The sequence below is a fragment of the Mya arenaria genome, chromosome 1 (assembly GCF_026914265.1).
Source record: "Mya arenaria isolate MELC-2E11 chromosome 1, ASM2691426v1".
Taxonomy (NCBI): Eukaryota; Metazoa; Mollusca; class Bivalvia; order Myida; family Myidae; genus Mya; species Mya arenaria.
This window is the reverse complement of record NC_069122.1, coordinates 2,041,809-2,063,983: the sequence shown is the minus strand read 5'-3', so window position 1 is coordinate 2,063,983 and position 22,175 is coordinate 2,041,809. Positions and strand designations below refer to the sequence as shown.

Genomic DNA, 22,175 nt, shown 5'->3' with positions numbered 1-22,175 from the left:
TGGCTGTAGTCCATAAAAACAGCCACTTCAGAGTCTTTGACAAATCTTTCTTTTGCGACTCTACGCGTCCATATCCCACTTGTTGTTTTCCTAGCCAAGAATGACAGATCCCAGCGCTAAGTATAGTGAGCGGAAAGATAATGGGCACCTGCTAGATGGTTTTAAAATGGCAATGCTTTATTGACAGAAGTGACCAAGTCGATATAAATTAAACTAATTATTTGTGTTTCATTAAAAACTTATAATGTGTAATTACGAGTTAAAGGTATTGGCTAAAATAATTAAAGTGTAACTTTTGTGTTTTTATTTAACAATAAAGTGTTTAGTATTGTGCAGAAACAGTTGAAGAATATATTTTACATTGATATGAAATAGCTGCTTTGTGGCGTTTAGGGAACAAAATGAATATCCAAATGTTAAAAGAGTTCCCTAAACGCGCATTATTGTGGCTATCTAGTCTAAAATAATAGACGTGTTATACGGGATTCTTCCAATCCCTAACGTCTAAACGGGAATGTGCAAAAAACGGGGGTGTTTTAAAAATATTGAAATTCTTTTAAGTGAAGTATTTTATGGTTGAAATTGATCATTAAGAGTTATATTCATAATTTACCATGTAAGTGAAATGTTATTTTGCACTTAACAAGCATTTAATGCATTAAAACAAGTTGTTTACCTTTCCAATAAAACGAAAGTTGACTGACACTGACAACAATTATGCGAAGGGGAACAACTCGATACAATCGTAATAACTCGGCCTCCTCAGACAAAGCTTCCAGATAGACCTCGTTATACAATCGTAACAACTCGGCCATGGCCGAAATGTTCCGAGCGATTTAAAACTGTGCCCTGAAGCCTTGCAGGTGCCCTTCATGTATATATCATTATGTTTTTACAGAATGAAATGAAGAAAAGCCGTCAAACTCATAATTATAAGTTGGATATTTATTTTTTGTGTACGGAACTTATATAAAATAACATTATCTGGTAATATTTCTTGTTTTTATGATATTTTATAGACGCTATATGCTTTAACCCGGAATCCTGATCGGAACAACTACCCACTTTTGATACTAAACAATTTGTATGTGAAGGATTTGCCATTTCAAAAATCTAAAAAAAATCAGTCAACGTACAATTATTTGGACTATGTGGCTATCCTGGCCGGAGCACTGCAACAAATGGAAATTTCTGTCTTCCTGACTATATTTTACCAGTCAGAGCTGGCCGACTGACAGTATTCCAAATATCTGGTGAATATTAATTTAGCTTACTGATGCACCTGTGGTTTAGACCAAAGCAGAAAATCAGGACATTTAAACTATGTCTTTTGCAATTCAGTAGTTTGCACGCATGATATAGAACATCAGAGACACTTTATTGTTATCATGGAAGAAGTCGACATTAACTGAACTGGCGCTTACTTTGATTTTCGAGCTCAGAAGTTCAACTGATGATGTTCACGCCACACACGCCAATATATATCAACAAAGACAATGTCAAAATTGGAACTAAGGGAAGTAACTGGTTGATATCAACTTATTTGTAAATAATTAAATGTTTATTTCTAACATAATACGTTTTAATACATAACATTAAAACAAGCTTGAAACAAGTACTTTCATTTAATAAAAGTAAGAAAAAGTTACGTTTTTACAACAAAGTAAATTTCAGTCAAAGTCTCTGTCTATGTCTATGGAGGCTGTCATTTCTTGGCGCAAGATTTGGTCACACGGTTTTAAATTTCAAATCATCAGCTTAACATTCGGAACTCCTCGGCCATTTTTATCGAAAACAACCTCGGATGTAGTTGGACGATTTACATACTCAGAAATCGTTTTGTTTAAGTCCGCTGCACGTAGATCGCAATGTAATTTAATTTAGCAGTTAAACTTAATTACTCAAGTCTTGGGGATCGTAATTATGTTTGCAATAAAACACTTTATATATACTTGCATTTAATTTAAACTTCCATCAATAAATACTAGCTAAAACACTTCATTTAATTAATTAATGATACAATTAAAAAAATATACGAACTACTTTGTTTAACAACGAAAGACCCATAGAGATATTTCAACTCTTGGACTTGAATAAGTTAATGCGTAATCATCAGTCTTCGCACAAATTATGCTTAATGGTGAACATTTTGTTTCGTGGTAGGTACAAGAGTCTTGATCACAGAGCATCAACTATCAAATATGCCTAAACTGGCTAACCCATGTTTATACTCGTATTCACAAAAACGCTCTGCAAACCATACTTTATGGCTCTAAATTAAACTTGTTTCCAAAATAATGTTTTGGCAGTGCTCAGTCCGGCACCATTTTTGTGAAAAGATTTGTCGAAGTGTATTAAGAAACTAAACTCTAAATCAAACTGGGGCTGGAAGATGAAGATGGTGAACGACCGAATGCGGGGCTCTGTAAGTAGCATAGACGGCGTTATGTTTCATTTAAAATGGTAACGAAATAGTAAAGTTATCTTTGTTTAAAGTCTTCATTCGAAGCAAAATGTTGCCTTCCGACGTAACACATATATAAAACAGAGGGGTATAACAACGAACGACCCATAGAGATTTTTCAACTTTTGGAATTGTTAATTGTTAATGTTGAAGATAAATCCTGAATTCGTAAAATCGTAAATTTATGACGTTCACTTCGTGAATTCGCGAAATCATAAATTCGTGAATTCATGAAGTTGAAATCATAAAATATATGATTAAATTAAAGTGCAACCATATACCCTCATACAAATCATGCTTTATGGTGAACATATATTTGTTTCGTGGTAGGTACAATACGCTTGATACAAAAGCAAATAAATAGAAACAGAAGCTGTTTTATTGCAAAAAGTATATATTGCCTAGATTTTAAGAAAATAAATTTTATTAAATCAATGGAATTATATTAACCGACGATTGTGAAAAAAACATTTTTTCATTGCTGAAGGTCCAAGCAAATCAGTTGAAAATAAATGATAGGTCCAGCCATCGCAGATGGAAGCATTTCGAGTTTCAATTCATTACTTTCGAACCGTCCATGTTACATGTTGACATAGTTATCATTCATTATTCAAATATTCCTATGTAACACACTTTACAGCAAATTTTATGAACAACAACAACAACAACGATACAAATGATTTTTTTGTTTCGGCAATGATTCAAACAATTATAAAAAGTGTAAGCAAGTGCAAGAACTCAAATTGTTCATTTAAAAATTGAAGCAGTTAATTTAGCATATTCAAAGGTGACGTCCAGTGTAACACTGTTCCTTTGTAAGCATTGTATACAAATGCAACGCTTGAAAAGAAATATGCGTTGATTCGCTACCATTGCGTTAACAATCACGCATGTGTCGAAACCGAGGAGGTTTATCCGATTTGCTACGAAACGGTTGCCAAGGCTAGCTAAGATACACTTTCAAGCTAACCGGATAAACTTTTCAAACATCGGCACCAACCATGTATACTTTAGCTATATCTTGTTTTTTGCCATGCTGACATTGTGAAACATCATTTATACGTATTAATTTGTTTCAGCAGTTGTCGTACAGTTGCTTATGGCGAATTGTCACATTCCACACGGGTGTCAGGCGTTGGAACTGTAACACTTAACAGGTTTATTCGTCTACACTCAGGTCACAAAAAAAAATGACAAAAAGTCCACAGCAACGAAACGTAATCATGAATAAGTGTGCATTTTTATATCTAAAATTGGTAGGGTACATACTTCTTTTAACTAAACTAGATGATTTGAAAAAGCGTGTTTTTTACAACTATTAAGTAATGATTTTTTCTATTCTGGAAAAAGTGTCAAACTTTAATATGCATTGAAACGTAAAGGTATATGGAAAAACAGTTTACCACATTTATCAGTTGAATTTGAATGATCAAAATATGGAAAGACATATAAACGATTTAATTTGTGGCCACGTAGCTTTAAATTTAATCATGCATTATCTTAGATTTATTGATACTTTTATGACATGAAATTTCACCTTGACATCAACTAAGCTGGACTTCAGTAATTTACAGAAAAAAAAAACATAAAAGAAACCCGCTAATATAGATCTTTAAATGTTGATAACACCATGTCAGACACGCGTGTGTTTCAAGTATAATGTCCACAAATGCCCACGTGTTAATCTTAGTTTTAAACATTTTGACACATATTCTGCCAGTCCGGTGTCAATGACAACAGCTTCGATAAAATTTGGTAACATTTGCATTTTATTCTAAATAACATGAATTATGGGATAACTCGCTGTTACATACATAGCCATATCTTGAATGATTTATTATACATTTTAGGATTGTCTACAAAACATTAATATTGCTAACACTTACCTGTATCGCAGATTCGGTGCTGCCATCTGTCACATTCATCGCAGGTGATGGCCTGTTGCAGCGGCCTCACAACCTTATCACACACAATACACAAATCCGAATCAGACATTACAAATATTATCAAAAGTCCAAAACACAAAACATTAAGAAATAAAAGACACTTATTCAATCACACTCACACGTCTTTGAAAGTCTTGTTCACACCTACAACACTAACAGTTTGCCTGGCAAAGAATGCATTGATCAAAGACAATTTTCCTTTGAAGTTTTTATTATATTTGATTTATATTAAACAGTTTTAACAAAGTATATTCTTATATTTTTTTTAAATTTTATATTCAAGATTTTAATGCTTTTTTGCAATCTAATCAATATATTTCATGAATGTGTATTTGTGACTTTACAGATCTCATGTACAACATCTTTTGAAATACCATTTGAAAATGTATATGTTTTTTCTTTATATTAAATAAAAAATAAAATAAAAAGTAAGGGGCCGAAATGTCCCTGTTGAAATTCAGTAAGGGGCCGAAACGTCTCGAGTCAATTAATTTAAGGGGACGAAATGTTAGGGCCGAAACGTCTTAGGGGCCGATTTGGTAGTAGGCCGATTTGATAAGGGGCCGATTTGTCTCGCTCCCCAATTAAAGATGACTGAGTAGTAGTTATACATGTACATTAATAAGAGTAATATTTGGTATATTTTAGGCAAACTATAAAAAATGTACAAAAAACCTCTAAGACGCTGATAAATATCTTACATTTTTATACGGTCCTGTTTTAAAACAAGTCATAAAACTGTGAAAAATAGTGAGTTTTGAGGATTTCCGTACTATAAATTTTTGACGCCCGTCTCGCAAAGAACGTTATGACTTAATTAGAAAAATGTCAACTTCCGGTTGCCACACGACTGTCAATTTTTTAATTTTTCTCTGTTTGGCAATAAATTCTGCGTATTCCTGGGACAGCGATGACCTTGAATTGTTTGATTTAGTAGAAGAAGTGAATGCAAATTTTTATGAGTTGCTTGGCGTATCAACGGTATGTATACGCTATTTTTTATATGTTACATGAGTGGGTGGGGTAACTGCCACAATGCATTCGAATTGTTTATAGGGCAGAACTGTTCGATAAAAATAATTTTAAACATGAGCTGATTTAATTCAATGATATAAATGTACTGTTTAGCTATATACTTATTGTTTTGAACGCAATGCTTGATTTCTAGGTATCTAAATATTTTTAAAGTAAACCTGGGAGGAAAAGTGCGCCAGGTCTGGGGCTCGAACCCACGACCGCCAGAACACTAGCACGGCGCTCTAACCAACTGAGCTAACCGGGCGCCTGGCTCTAACCCACACACACTACATTCCTCCATTCCATTAACCTTTCAAGGCCGACGGAAACACTCCTGCCGTTTAACGCTTTTTTTCGTATTATTAACAAGCCTTATTGTCAATTTAACCCTCCGTCATGGCTGGCAGATGGTTCTTATTGACAGCTCTGTTTTTCTAGTGGTTCTCTGATCATAAGGTGAAGCTCCCCATATGAGCTACGCCACACTTCCTTCCACATTTACTTTGCATAATTTACTCTGATATTGGCATAGCTTCATGTACTAGGGCTTCACCTATTACATTTAAACCATGAATTTGAAACTTAACGATATCATTGAAAGGATTAATATTAAAGCAGGAAATAATTTCCACTCAATCAGCAAGTATGTAACAATTGCGTCAGTTATTCCATTGGAGAAAGCAATCTATGTTTATTTTTAACCACTTGTATGTAAATGTAATAAATGAATAATCTGTTGTTTATATTAAATGTTAAAATATATTATAATATCACTTGGTTGAACCGTCTCAAATAGAAACGTAACCAACTAGCTACTTCTTATTTTATTAACTTATCTTATCAATTTTGAACCTTCAATTTTGGCAGACAGCTGGTTCTTATTTTGAACTCTGCACGACCTTAAGAAAATCAAATGCTTGAATAGGCAAGATAGTTAATCAAACTCGATTATTCATCATCTATAGGCAAATATCAGTGAAACAACCAGAAGAAATAGTCTACCCACGTCCTTGACCTGTGCTCAGTAAATGTTGGGATATTCTGCCATGAAAATTATTATTGTTGAAACTTGAAATGATAACAGATAAAATCTCGCTGTGACGAGCATTCACCCCATTTACACTGAAGGTTGTTTCCAATCCATGGTTTATATACAGTCAGACTGACTGAGTCTGTGCTGAGGTGTAAAGTGTAGTTACCATGTACATAATAGTATATATACAAGTTTCTACTTAGCAGTTTGTTTTGACTTGCTTGACACATACCACGCAAAACACCATGTGCATAAAAGTATAGAAAAATACCCAAGGACCTACCTAGTAAGACCACTCTACAATTTCATTTTGGACTAGTTATGCCACTGAGTCTGACCAATAATGTTTTAATTTTCATTCTCTGATTTTCAGACTGCCAGTGGCAGTGAGATTAAGAAAGCGTACAGAAAAAAGACACTCCAGGTTCATCCAGACAAGAACGAAGCTGCTGATGCAGAAGAACAGTTCCGAAAGGTACAAACTATGAACTTGCCCTCATTTGATTGTGGAAATAAAGCAATTTCAAGAATATAAAACCCTAATCATGTCTTTCCTGAAGATGTCTGAAAGGCGCGGGCAACCCGGGTGCTTGTTGGAGAATTAGAAAGTTAAGGGGCGTAAGAGACAGGATTTCATGCAATCTAAATCTTATTTAAATAAATTAAATAAACATCTTATTTGAACAACAATATACTTGCTTTTTCTATATTTGCAATAAAAATCAGTTTTTGTTGCTCTCATTCCCATCATTTTGATCACCTCCATTTTACCTTTCCATTTTCTTTTCTTAACAGTCTCAAGTCAATTGCAAATAGTAAAGCAATCGATCAGCTACTTCTTATTCTACTTTTGATCACCTCCATTTTACCTTTCCATTTTCTTTTCTTAACAGTCTCAAGTCAATTGCAAATAGTAAAGTAATCAAGCAGTTACTTCTTATTCTACTTAAAATTCGCAAGATTGCCATTTGAACTGTCTGTTTTGGCAGGCAGCCATTCCCTTTTGAGAACACTGAGTATAATTATATTTAATTAAGGTCATGTTACAGAATTTCTGTTTTGTTTATATTGCAGCTTGTTTCAGTGTACGAAGTTCTGAAGGATGACGAAAAGAGAGAAAAGTCAGTTATTGTTATGATGAATACCAATCTCTTGTTTTTCCCTCATAAATGTCATTTACTAGTACAAGGAAGCCTTATTATTTATTGTTTTATTCATTAATTACAAAAAACAACAACATGTTTTTTGTCGCTCCCTGACGAATAATTCCACCTTGTTACATACTAATTTACAACAAATTAAATAGGAAAAAGTGTTTTAACATGGAAATCATGCTCTCATCTCAAAGCACAAGGTCTCACTTAGAGGTCATTTCATTTTGGCTGTCACTTCGACAAGGCCTTATAGGAAGTATTTGTCACATTCCTTTAAATCCTGTGCCACCAAAATTTTTTTTTATTATATTTAATATCTATAGATGAATGAATTAATGTTGAAACAGGTACAACCAAGTGTTGGAGACTGGCTTGCCGGACTGGAGACAGCCTGTGTTCTACTACCGCAAGGCTCGTAAACTAGGCCTCGTTGAGCTTGCTGCAGTGTTGTTCCTCATTATCACCGTTGGGCACTACTTTGTCATGTGGGCCATCTATCTGGAGAGAAGGCTGGCACTGGTTAGTAGTCTAGGAAGCAAACAGCTAGGATTGTCTTAAACTAAATTGAAATTTTATCTATTCATAAAATATATAAGATCTTAATTAAATTTGAATTACTTTTTTATGTATTCTTTGTGTATAAAACTGTGGGTGATAAAACCCCTTTCAGTGGTTGAAATAAGGGTTAGGCTGCTTTTTTTTGCTAAAATTATCTTTTTATAGCAAGACTAAACAAAACACAATTTTGGTTTGATGGCTTTAAAACGTCGTATTTTGAAGACAAATATGATTTAGGTTTTATTTTCAATGGTATCTTCTTTGACAAATACAATTCATCCAATACCAACTTCCTTAACCCAAAGGTTGAGGTCACATAATCTTTTAATGCACTCCGTGATTTTTTTTAAGGCATTATTTTGAAGTATCTGTGTTCAAATGGTTAAGCCCAATGCCAAGGATTGGCAGACTTTTGTGTTTACCATGCATCAGTGTTTATCTTCTGTGTGCTAAAAACAATGCAGTATCTTGAGATAATATTTTGACAGGAGGATTTCTTCGAATCAAAACGTAAACGTGAGACCAAGGGGAAACGAGGAAAGGCGGCCGTCATGAACGAAAAACTGGAGGAGAATATGAACATCACCCTGCAGGTACAAAGTTGGCTTTACATAACAGTAAAATCTGCTTATTCAATTGTTTAGTAATGGAAAAAGATATAATAACCATATAAGTGTGGCTTGAATGTCCCTATTCTGGCCAACCCTTATCCTGTTAAACACCAAATTACCCACTTAATAAACTATGCAAAGTATGCCAGCTCAATATTAAGGTTACAGCTTAAGTTAAAAGATTCTAGCTGTATATGTTTAATATACTTTCATGTCCGCTTTATCTCTTACACCTCTTGAAGGATTTTACATGAATCTCAAGTACACACCAATTCCAGACTAGGTGCAGAAATCATGTTTCAGGCTAGCCGGAGTTTTTCAATGAAGATCTTAGTTTTAAATTGAAATTATTGTAGTGCCATAGTATCATTATTATTACTAAATGACATATTTGTGTGAATTGAACCGCAGTCAACATTTGAAATGAAAACAAAAGTTGAGGAAATTGAAGAAAATGATGTTTTGCTGTTTTTGATGTTTATACAGATTATAAGATCATATTTAAGTTATGAGTATGATCCTTTATTAAACTGGTCTCGAGACAATTGATCTATGGTGATTTATTCTTTAGTTTGTGTTTTAGTACATGTACCAAAGCCTAGAACTTAGCACTTTACAATTATAACAGTGGTCTATGGCACTTAATCACCAAGGGTTCTCAAAAAGTTTCAGTTGAATTGTCTCGTATAGCAAAGTAACCGACCAAGTTCTACTTAATTCACTTGAAATTCACTTTTTTTTTCTAGATTTGAACCAGCCAAATTGCTATTTGAACCATTTTGAACCATTAGGCCAGCAGCAGGTTCTTTTTGAGAACACTGATTACCATGTGGTTCATATTTCAGTCCATCCCCAAACCCCAGCTATGCAGACTATGGCCAATCATGTTTTACCATGTGATTCATATTTCAGTCCATCCCCAAATCCCAGCTATGCAAACTATGGCCAATCACGTTTACCCTGTGGTTCATATTTCAGTCAACCCCAAACCCCAGCTATGTAAACTATGGCCAATTATGTTTACCCTGTGGTTCATATTTCAGTCCATCCCCAAATCCCAGCTATGCAAACTATGGCCAATCACGTTTACCCTGTGGTTCATATTTCAGTCTACCCCAAACCCCAGCTATGTAAACTATGGCCAATCATGTTTACCCTGTGGTTCATATTTCAGTCCATCCCCAAACCCCAGCTATGTAAACTATGGCCAATCACGTTTACCCTGTGGTTCATATTATAGTCCATCCCCAAACCCCAGCTATGTAAACTATGGCCAATCATGTTTACCCTGTGGTTCATATTTCAGTCCATCCCCAAACCCCAGCTATGCAAACTATGGCCAATCACGTTTACCCTGTGGTTCATATTTCAGTCCATCCCCAAACCCCAGCTATGTAAACTATGGCCAATTATGTTTACCCTGTGGTTCATATTTCAGTCCATCCCCAAATCCCAGCTATGCAAACTATGGCCAATCACGTTTACCCTGTGGTTCATATTTCAGTCCATCCCCAAACCCCAGCTATGTAAACTATGGCCAATTATGTTTACCCTGTGGTTCATATTTCAGTCCATCCCCAAACCCCAGCTATGCAAACTATGGCCAATCACGTTTACCCTGTGGTTCATATTTCAGTCCATCCCCAAACCCCAGCTATGTAAACTATGGCCAATCATGTTTACCCTGTGGTTCATATTTCAGTCCATCCCCAAACCCCAGCTATGCAAACTATGGCCAATCACGTTTACCCTGTGGTTCATATTTCAGTCCATCCCCAAACCCCAGCTATGCAAACTATGGCCAATCATGTTTTACCCTGTGATTCATATTTCAGTCCATCCCCAAATCCCAGCTATGCAAACTATGGCCAATCACGTTTACCCTGTGGTTCATATTTCAGTCTACCCCAAACCCCAGCTATGTAAACTATGGCCAATCATGTTTACCCTGTGGTTCATATTTCAGTCCATCCCCAAACCCCAGCTATGCAAACTATGGCCAATCACGTTTGCCCTGTGGTTCATATTTCAGTCCATCCCCAAACCCCAGCTATGCAAACTATGGCCAATCACGTTTGCCCTGTGGTTCATATTTCAGTCCATCCCCAAACCCCAGCTATGTAAACTATGGCCAATCATGTTTACCCTGTGGTTCATATTTCAGTCCATCCCCAAACCCCAGCTATGTAAACTATGGCCAAACATGTTTACCCTGTGGTTCATATTTCAGTCCATCCCCAAACCCCAGCTATGTAAACTATGGCCAATTATGTTTACCCTGTGGTTCATATTTCAGTCCATCCCCAAACCCCAGCTATGTAAACTATGGCCAAACATGTTTACCCTGTGGTTCATATTTCAGTCCATCCCCAAACCCCAGCTATGTAAACTATGGCCAATTATGTTTACCCTGTGGTTCATATTTCAGTCGATCCCCAAACCCCAGCTATGCAAACTATGGCCAATCATGTTTACCCTGTGGTTCATATTTCAGTCCATCCCCAAATCCCAGCTATGCAAACTATGGCCAATCATGTTTGCCCTGTGGTTCATATTTCAGTCCATCCCCAAACCCCAGCTATGTAAACTATGGCCAATCATGTTTACCCTGTGGTTCATATTATAGTCCATCCCCAAACCCCAGCTATGTAAACTATGGCCAATTATGTTTACCCTGTGGTTCATATTTCAGTCGATCCCCAAACCCCAGCTATGCAAACTATGGCCAATCACGTTTACCCTGTGGTTCATATTTAGTCCATCCCCAAACCCCAGCTATGTAAACTATGGCCAATCACGTTTACCCTGTGGTTCATATTATAGTCCATCCCCAAACCCCAGCTATGTAAACTATGGCCAATCATGTTTACCCTGTGGTTCATATTTCAGTCCATCCCCAAACCCCAACTAGCCAAACTATGGCCAATCACGTTTACCCTGTGGTCCATACGAACATCTGTTGGTTTCCCGTCTCGGGTACGGATGTGGCGTGAGATGCGTAAACTGGAGATGGAAGCCCGACAAATGGAACTGGAAGAACAAGAGAGACTAGATGCACAATACAGGGAGGAACAAGGTCAGTAGTTTATCTTAAAGCTTACATTCTGTTAAGCTCAAACCCCCTGGACTTTTGGAAGAATAAAGAGAGCTGTACTACTCACCCTAGGGTTGGTGTCACACCCGGGTTAAGGTAAATATTGCATGTAAGCAGATTTAAATCAATGGCTCAGCATATACTTCATGTAATTGATTGGAACTGAACACTTGGATCTTAAATTAACACTTACATGTAAGTGTTTTCAATTATCCAACCTACTTTATTAATCAAATTAGATGACTCTATTTTGAATATAATGCAAATTATTGCCCTTTAATTGAAATTATTATTTAACTAAACTTATGTACTATGCTTTCATTTGAAGTCATGGCAGTTTACATGGTTTGTTGTCTGATTCCTTGTTGTTGTGCCAATTTATTTTTGCCATAACTTTGAAATGATTATCTAGATTTTAAAAACAGGCTCACTATACCAGACCCTTTTTAAAAGGTTTGATTGAAATGAGGGAGATGAATATATATCTGGCCATACAAGTTGATTCTATGTTTGTTTGTTTCCTATTTAATAACCAACTTAGATGTAACTTAAATTTTAGAGTAGAATCCAAATGTTTCGATTGTAAAAATAGCTGGCCAATTGAATGGAATCACTGGGGCATATCTTAGGATAAGGATTATATTGAATACTGGCCAAGGTTCTAATTTTAATTCTACACTCCAAAAAGGAGAACACAAATTGCCATCAAAAAGCAATCAAATCTTAGTTTCTAAGACACTATTCCAAAGAGCTTCTAGCAGGTTTTAAAAAGATTTTATTGTTTTTACAATCTAAAAGAAGATAAACTCCATGATGTTAGACATAAAACTAAATAATCAGGGCCCCAATTTAAGTCTTTATTCAATTAGCTTATCATTAAAATCACCTATCCTTATTTCTGTTTTTCATACTTGTAAATCTTTAAATCTTGTGTGTCTCCATGATTTTTTTATATCTTATTTTGAATAGTACATTCAGGGAGAGCATATTTTAAAGCTCTTTTGTTCAGGATAGTTCGGACGACATTATGGCAGTCTGCATTCAAAAACATACCAGTTCTTAAATACACTCCAGAAATAGTAATTTAAAAGGTGATTTTATTCTCAAAACTGTTACATGATAAAGAGAAGCAACCCTGTGCAGCCAATTGTATAAAACTGGTTATTGTTTTGGTTTGTATCTAAGGGCTATTCCATTTAAACATATAACCCCCAGGGGGAAGGCACTTTTAAATTATGCCACCCCCCTACAGAAGAAAATTTACCCATTTGGGGTCCAAATTAGCAAAAAAAGACACCTACCCATATATACTATTTGAATAATTACCTTCCCCCCGGGAGTTATATGTTTTACTAGAATAACCCTAAATTACTGCAAAAGTTTATTGATTGGTCAATATTTTTCCAATGATTCATATGAACCAATTAAACCATTTAAATTCAAAAACCAACTAAAAGATAACACATGGGACTTTCCAATTGTTTTAATACAATTGACTGCTGGAGAACAGAGTGTACATCAAATCAATGATTACATGTCCTAAGATCGTAATGGAAAAAATATTTTTATGCTCAGCTGCTATTCTTTTCTATAATAAGAAATTAAATTTTAATAATATCATGTTGGCTTTCAATACTGAAAATGATTACAATGATTTGAAGAATATGTGTATCATATTTATATAACAGAGTTGAGAAAACAGAAGAGAAAGGTTAAAGTGGAACGTGAGATCGCCGTGCTGACAAAGTCAGATATAACTCCTGTGATGTACGGACAGAAGGACGAGGCGGACGACTCTAGTGACTCAGGGTCTGTCTACAAAGAAAACGTCAAGGTACTTAGTTTGGTTGAGGATAGGCTTAACCCTCAGGCCCCAATTTCTTGAAACTTTTTAAGTTTAATAGGCTTAAAGATGCACTCTTACTCCCAAACAAGATTTACCACAATTAATAATATTGTTTTAATATTCCAAAAACGACGAATAAATGTCAAAAACAATGGTTCTTATGAAATATGTAGGATTTAATTTGAAAGAAATGAGCATAAAACACAGTATTTCTACCTTATAAGACTATAGTAGAGCACAATAAATCTTTCAGCATTCACCAACCATTTAATATTTTTGCGCTTTCTTCTATTAAATTCACGGTTACATTCTTGATATCAGTAGTTAATATTTTCTATATATGCATTATTTAGTAAGTAGTTTAAGGATTTTCAGTCAAAATTTATGTTTGTTATACATGTTTATGTATTGATTTTGAATATGAGTGTCACTTTAAGAAGCTAATTTCAATAAGGCAATGTACATACTTAAATTGGATTTTGATAATTGAAAAATGGTTTATTGTGACTATCATAATGATTATCCCATTTAAAGCATAAACACTCTTTAAGAAGTAAATATTCATGCAAATTATTGAAAGACAAAATGAGTGGGCTTACCTTAATCCTGTTATAAGGGACTTTTGATTTTTCGAGAAATTGGGGCATGATATGATAGGAATGAGATCTATTTTACAAATATTGACTTATTTGCTAGTAATCCTAATTTGTTCCTTTATTTTATATTTCTTAGTAAGAGTTACAAATCTATGTGTTGTATTACTTAAAAGCATGCAAGGTTAGCAACAACCACAATGTTTAAGTGTCTCATGAGTAATGTAATATAATAATATACTGATGCATGTACAAAGGTACGATGACAAGAAGATTTATTACAATTACTCAATATGTTTTCGGTGTATTCTAATTCTGTTATGTTGTTATTACAATATCGAGAATCTTCTGATAATATATAAATATCAGATCACATGGGGGATGATAGCATATAATGCAAACCCGATGGTGATATCTGATATTTATTTTATTATATTGAACAATGATTGCTTACACTGGATATTTCTGCAATTGTGGTGCTTGATTTTACAAGGAGTCAACAAGATCATATCCACCATAAAGTGATTAAAAAACTTAAGCGTTATTATGACGTCATATGATAGACTATAAATTTCTATTTTTAAATTTTTGCTGCTACTTACACGGATTTTATATTATATAAGTACCTATTGCGCACAGGTGTTTGAGAAGGCAAGAAATCTATTTTTAGACTGCATGTGAGAGAAGTATTAAAAAGTATCACATGAGCCATTATGGAACATCTTATGGTAATATTCTAAATGCAAAATGACGTGAGGTATAAAAATCAAAGTTTTTACCCTTAACAGACTGGAGAATGGGTAGATGAGGATTATGTGTTACTGTCAAAGGCGTACATCAAGTTTCCTGGGGGTACTGCCAAGCGCTGGGAGAAAATTGCTGAGATGGTTGGACGACCTGTCAATGAGGTTTGTAGATGATTTATAACATGAGTCTGATTGTCCACTGTTTTTTTGTAGGAAATACTTTGTTGTTTTAGCATTGGTTTCACCTTTTGCAACTTAGTGTTTGTCCTTTATTTTCGACCAGTTGCAGAGCTAGGCTTTGAGTTTGTCGTAGATTTTCAACCAATGGTTAGTGTTTAAAATTGTCATAGATTTTCAACTGATGGCAGAGCTAGGCTTAGCATTTGTCATAGATTTTTAATGGCAGGGCTCAGCTAAGTGTTTGTTCCAGATTTTCAACCAGTGGCAGAGTTTACATATGCTGTAATATTATGATTAATTGTTAAAGAGCTCACCATATTATCTTCATTGTGAAGACTGATAAAATGTCAACATCTGGGGCCAAACAAGAACTTACATATTTTTAATCTTTCTACTGAACTAAGATGCAAGGCTTATTTGTTTCACACTGTGCACAGCTGTAACAACTGCCTCAAATCTTGTTAAAAATACTGCAGATCACAAGTGTGTCTATGCACCTTTAGAGCATAAGAGCAACAATGACATTCACAATGTTGTTTACTTTATCTGAACAATCTGTCCATTGTGTTGTTAATGTGGATGATTTGCTTCAATTCCTGTATTATTGTTTATAAACAATTATTTACCACACTACTGTTACATATATTATAGAATGTTTACATTTAATGTGATAAGATTTATATTGTTTCAGGTTACTTCAAAGTATAAAAAGATGAAAGGAAACTTCCAGATGAATCTAAGTGACACTGTACAAGGTATGTTTTAGATTGAGTTTAGATGTTTTACAACAATTATTGTGAAGAAAGTTATATACATTTATGCCATGTCATGATGTTGCACAAATGTGTGGTCTTGTGTTGTGGGGGAAACTGGAAAACCGAAAACCCCCACTCGTTTGGCTTGGTGACCGCCAACCAAACTAACATGGGACCAGGTTGGTAATCAAACCCGGGTCCCCTAGGTGAGAAGCTAGTGCACTAACCACTGCACTTACAGGAAAAAAACATAGATTTGAATCAAAACAAAACACGAAATGGGTCTCTTCTAGTAGTTTTTAATTATCAATTTTGAGCATAAAAAAAATATACATTAAACACAAAAAAAGAAAAGTACCGTACTTTAAAGGTGATTTTTGACCTCTTGTACGTGTCATCTCTTGGGCACCTCTATTTTGTTAGCGGGCACAGATAACTATAACATTAAATTTTCCTGCTTAAGTAATATTTATTTAAAAATTACATAATGTCTGTAGACTGCTATAATTTCGTAAAGTAATTTTTGTGAAAGTTTTTTTTATACCCTGTTTAAGATTTGTATCAAGACGTGTTACGTTCATAGTCTGATAGAGTTGACAGATTTTTGTAGCTGTGAATCGCAGGAAGCATAACACTTGGCATGTTAGGTAAATTCAGACTGTTGGGTATTTGAGATGAAATTAAGGATGACTCGCGGTCTAGCCTGAATGATAAAATGATGAAAATTAGTAAAAATATAAGTAAATAATTGTTTATTAGTGACATGTGTTGGAAAAACAACACAAATACAACTTAATAGCATTTGATAATCAACCACCTGGGTCATTGTGCTTATACATGTATGTCACCTAATGTATTACAACTAAGCAGATTTTTGTGTGTATTTTTTCAGGTGGGATAAAGGCAAAGAAAGACGTTGTTATTAGTGACGATATAATCTCTAAACCGACAGATGAGACTGAAAACAGTGAGAATGTTGTCAGAAAAAGACACAAAAACAAGCAGAAAAATGATACAGAAAAGACTCTGATTACTTCCAATGGAAGTGGCAATGACCAATCAAATAAAGAAAATATAACTAGTAATCAGGCAAGTTCCATGGATTCAAATTCAAAACAAAATAGCTTACAAAAACAGCAGAAAAACCAGTCAAGTGCCAAAAATACATCTAGTGTAAAAATTAGTGAAAAGAAATCAGATAATAAAAATACTGAAGGTGCTTTAAATGATAAATCAGAATCTAACAATGATCCTCAAGTTAAATGTGAAGGTCTAGACGCCTGGTCCCAGAATCAACAAGTTATATTAGAATGGGCATTGAAACAATACCCCAAAGGCACAGATCAGAGGTGGGAAAAGATTGCTGAGCAGATTCCTGGAAAGACAAAGGTATTTGTCTGGTATTGAGCTTTAAGCTTAGGTTTTAGTTTGACTACTCGAAGAATAAGGATGCTTCACTACTCCTACATAATGTCTGTAAAATTGGCATTTTCACTTTTAACTCCAATACCCTTCTTTCAATTCTATTAATAGTTCACACCGTTGTTGACGGCCACCACACAATTAGGTTAAATAATGCCATATTAACGCTAAATACTAATAATGACCCTTGGCTGACTTTTTAGCTTGACTATTTGAAGAATAAGGAGGGCTATACTACTCGTGACGGCGTCAGCGTCTGGTTAAAGTTTTAGGGCAAGTTGGGATTTTCACTTATAAGTCCAATACCCTTCCTTCAATTGACTTAATACTTCACACAGTTGTTCAGGGCCATCACATGATGAGGTAAGATAACTTTATATCATCCTTTATTCAAATTATGGCCCCTGATTGACTATGGAACTTAGGTTAAAGTTTTAGGGCAAGTTGGGATATTTATTAATAACTTCTATACCCTTCCTTCAATTGACTTAATACTTTACACAGTTGTTTAGGACCGTCATACAATGAGGTTACACAACTCCATATTATCCTTTATACAAGTTATGGCCCCTGGTTGACTTAGATTAAAGTTTAGGGCAGGTTAAAGTTTTAGGGCAAGTTGGGATTTTCACTTATAAGTGCAATACAATTTATTCAATTGACATAATACTTCACAAAGTTGTTCAGGGCCATCACATTATGAGGTTAGATAACTCCATATCATCTTTTATACAAATTATAACCCCTTATTGACTTTTGAACTTAGGTTAAAGTTTTAGGGCAGGTTGGGATATTTATTGATAACTTCTATACCGGTACCTTTCATTTAATTGACTTGATACTTCGCACAGTTGTTCAGGACCATCACATAATGAGATTTCATAACTCCATATTATCCTTTATACAAGTTATGGCCCCTGATTGACTTAGGTTAAAGTTTAAGGGCAGGTTAAAGTTTTAGGGCAAGTTGGGAATATAATAAAAAAACTTATATACCCTTCATTCAATGCACTTAATACTACGCAAAATTATTGACGTCCATCTTACAACAAGGAACATAACTCCATTTTAACCCTACATACAAATAATGGCCCTTGATTTTTTTTGATTTTTTTTTTTAAATTTAATTTCTTTTGAAAGGCACATATATATATTCTTAATCACATTTTCATATTGAATGACTTGCGTCATTGTTCCGGCAGGCTGGTGGGAGGGCAGCATCAAAGTCACCATATGTATCGAATAATTTTAGCTTTATAGCTAGGTTTGACATAAAGAGACCAAACTTGGTAAATACGAAGAGTTTATGGAGACCTTTTATTGGAATGCGTTTGAGGCCCCTAGGATCAAGGTCAAGGTTACTATTAATAGAAAAAAGTGGTTGGAACTGAATAACTTTAGCTAAGATTGACATATTGCAACACAAATTTGGTATATAGGAATAGTTTAAAGAGACCTTTCATGGGCTTGTGTTTTGGGCTCGTGAGAGTCATGGTCAAGGTCAAGGTCAATGTAATAAAATGATGAAAAGGGAAGTACTGTATAATTAAGTTAGGGTTGACATATTGTGTTTTAACTTGGTATTTAGGAAGAGTTTAAGGAACCCTCCCATGGGAAAGCGTTTGGGGACCCTAGGGTCAAGGTCACTCTAACTAAAAATAGAAAAAAAAACCCGGATGTTACTGAATAAATTTTAAGGTTGACATATTGCAACCAAATTTGGTATAAAGGAAAAGTCAATGGAAACTATTTATGGGATTGCGTTTTGGGCCCCAAGTTACAAGGTCACTGTTACTGAAAAGAGATAACTGATTGGTACTGAATAACTTTAGTTAGGGTTGAGGTATTGTGACCAAACTTGGTATGATGGAAGTCAATATAGAGGACTTCCATGGGGTTGCATTTTGGGCCCCTATGGTCAAGGTCACTCAAGGTCACTGTTAATAAAAATAGAAAAAAAAACACAGTTGAATTTCACAATAAAGGCTGTAGTTCTATCAATAATTAAACCCTGGTTTCCTTGCATTGAGGCGTTTGTTTGCTTATTATTTTGTCTTTTTTATTGTTTTTGACTGGCTCATATAACATCATAATTGTATTCATTTCTAAGACAAAGCAGTGTATAGTCAAACCAACTGTCCTATAACAAATCTTGTTAAAATTGTGGATATGTGTGAGAAATGATGTTGATAAATATAATACTCATTTGGTTCTCTACTGAAGTTGATCTTATTAAAATTCTTGGCAATTCTATTATTTCATTATTATTTACCTTTGATATTAGACAAAAAAATGTTCTTAATAATACAATGGAATGAAGCACCTTTAAAATTGTTGTTCATATTCTTGTTATTTGCACACTGTAGATGATGGTGTTGTGCATACTATTTATGGCCATATCTAATGTTACTATTGTATTTTCAGGAAGAATGTGTTCTCAGGTTCAAATATCTTGCCGTGCTTGTCAAGCAGAAGAAGCAGCAGAAATCATGACAGAAGATTGCAGGGCTTAACACACAAACTTCTTGAGTTAGCAGAAGACTGCAAGAAAAAAGTCATTCAAGTGGTTAATTATGAACAATACCCATGAGGTTTTAACTTCCAGTTTTTGTTTCAACAGTAAGCATCCCTTGCATTTTTGGATTCATTACAATAAATATCACGCTTGCATTTTTCTTTAGAAATTTAACACAATGCGGTTTGATCTAAGATTCAGTTTAGAGTTAACTTGTGTATTCATATTATACATTGTCTTATTATTTTGTATATCTATTTCTTTGGAACTTCTTTTGTTATCTTTCAGCAAAGCATTTAAATCTTATTTTGGAAATACAAATTTACAAGTTAAATCGCTTGGTTTTGCTTATGTGTATATTTGTTCAGTTTTTCATTTGGTATACAAGTTGGATACTCTGCAATTTAAAATCATTTGACCAAACAGTTGCTTAGACAATTAGATTTTGTAATTAATGTCAGATGCAAGATTTAAATGTATCCTACCTACCGGGCAGGAGAAAACGATATTATCATGAATTTAACTCCGCTATGTACAAAACAACAGGGACTTCGAAAAAATGTCTCTATGCAATAACAGGAAATAAACTACGCACCTGCATGTTCAATTCTATTTTTTTTTGTTATTATGAGCTTCAGACAATTAAAGATGCACTCTTACTTCCTAATGAGGTTAACCACAATTAATGCAATTTTTTAAACCAAAAAGGATGAATAAATGTCGAAAATTGTGGATCTTATGAAGAATACCAAGTTTAATTTGAAAGGAAGGTGCAGAAAACACGGTATTTCAACCTTATGAGACAAGTTGATCACAGTAAATCTTTTAACACTCACCAATCATTTAATAGTTTTGTTTTAGCTATTAAATACTTGGTTACAATGTTTATCTTGTTATAAGTAATTCATACTTTCCATAAATGCATTATTAAGAAGTTAAAGGTTAATCACTCAAAATTTATGTTTGTTATACATGTGTATGTATTGATTTTGAATAAGAGTGTCACTTTTAAGGAATCCGACCGAGATGTAAGCTCGTAGTTTGTAGATTTGGTCTTTCCTTCAACTGAAATCGTATGTTAAATAACATATTTTTCATAAGAAATTGAAGGCCGGAATATCTTTTTTTCTTTTCAATACTTTCTGCTCACAAAATACATTAAAATGATTGTATATAAAAACAATAAAATTTGTGGGTCGGATACCTTATAGATTTCATTGCCATATTTTGATTTTTAAAAACTGTTGTTAAATTGGCATGAAGGTCTCAAACGGTCAAGGTGACCCTAAACGTTTAACCAATTATGTTATAATGTGCCTGCAAAGATGGCTTGACCAATTGATCAGATTTAAAATGACAACAAGACCAACGCTGGGACAGTTACATTAAGTATATTACTACGAGGTAATACCTGTAGTAAGAAAAGTGAAACCAAATTATAATCAGACAAAAAGAGTGTCCTGAAAATCCTCACAAAGTTTATTTTGTTGTAAGCATGTACAGCCTATTTCAAAATTCATCTTTTTTAAACATACTTGTTAATGTCATATTGATCCGTGATATAGTACTATAGTTCAGAATATCACAAACAAGGTTCGTCCAATCAAGCCTAGAATAAGGATGGTCGTGATAATAGAGATTTGGTCATAAGCATTAAAAGAACTGTTAAGTCTCTCTGTCCCAAACTTTTCACATGTACCCATAAAAAATAAAACAAATTTTGTCAAAGTTCGGCAATGTTTTATGTAAGACATTCCACACGAGGGTGGCTATATAGCAATACTTTCTGTTGTATACCCGTCTGTAATATCCCATACATCAAAAATAAAATAAGGACACCGTAATTAACGTATAAAACATATTTTCTGATTCCGTACCTTACAGTTTCCAAGTACATATTCTCATATCTACATCCACAATACTACACGAAATAAAAAGGTGAATTTAAATGCTTTTGTAAAGAAATTCTATTATTTCACATTGTCTTTTGAACGCGTGTCAGAGAGTTGCTCAGTGTCCATATGCAAATCTACTTCTGCATAAAGACATTTTACGGTCGAATTTTATGCTGTTTTAAAGTCAGTATTGTTATAGAATTACTATATACTATCGATTTATCTGTGAACTTGTATTTCACTTCGTTGGATGCGTGAAGTTACATACTTGCTTGACGCATGCCTTCAGCACCGACGGCGCTAACGTTTAACTTGTGCCGTGTGTCCTCCGGTGGTGGCGGTGTGC

The 22,175-nt window shown here is 34.5% G+C and overlaps 1 protein-coding gene across 2 annotated transcripts; it reads left to right on the top strand.

Annotated features, from left to right (window-relative positions):
• The first annotated feature begins 5,020 nt into the window (after positions 1–5,020).
• On the top strand, positions 5,021–20,268 carry LOC128226071 (uncharacterized protein F54F2.9-like). 2 transcript variants are annotated; one of them, XM_052936063.1, is made up of 12 exons: positions 5,021–5,391; positions 6,834–6,935; positions 7,535–7,581; positions 7,962–8,133; positions 8,661–8,765; positions 11,344–11,365; positions 11,695–11,859; positions 13,566–13,711; positions 15,105–15,224; positions 15,934–15,997; positions 16,890–17,386; positions 19,844–20,268. In XM_052936063.1, exons 1-12 carry the CDS (start codon positions 5,236–5,238, stop codon positions 19,910–19,912), a joined length of 1,665 nt encoding a protein of 554 aa, XP_052792023.1. In that variant the 5' UTR covers positions 5,021–5,235; the 3' UTR covers positions 19,913–20,268. The 2 variants fall into 2 exon arrangements, with proteins under 2 accessions (XP_052792023.1, XP_052791957.1); XM_052935997.1 differs by lacking the exon at positions 11,344–11,365 and having other exon boundaries at positions 5,022–5,391; positions 11,673–11,859.
• The last annotated feature ends 1,907 nt before the right edge of the window (positions 20,269–22,175 follow it).

Coding starts and splice junctions, on each gene's coding strand:
- LOC128226071 (XM_052936063.1), top strand. CDS start 5,236: ATGTCAACTTCCGGTTGCCACACGACTGTCAATTTTTTAATTTTTCTC. Junction 8,134..8,660: donor TGGAGAGAAGGCTGGCACTG/GTTAGTAGTCTA, acceptor ATATTTTGACAG/GAGGATTTCTTCGAATCAAA. Junction 17,387..19,843: donor AGATTCCTGGAAAGACAAAG/GTATTTGTCTGG, acceptor TTGTATTTTCAG/GAAGAATGTGTTCTCAGGTT.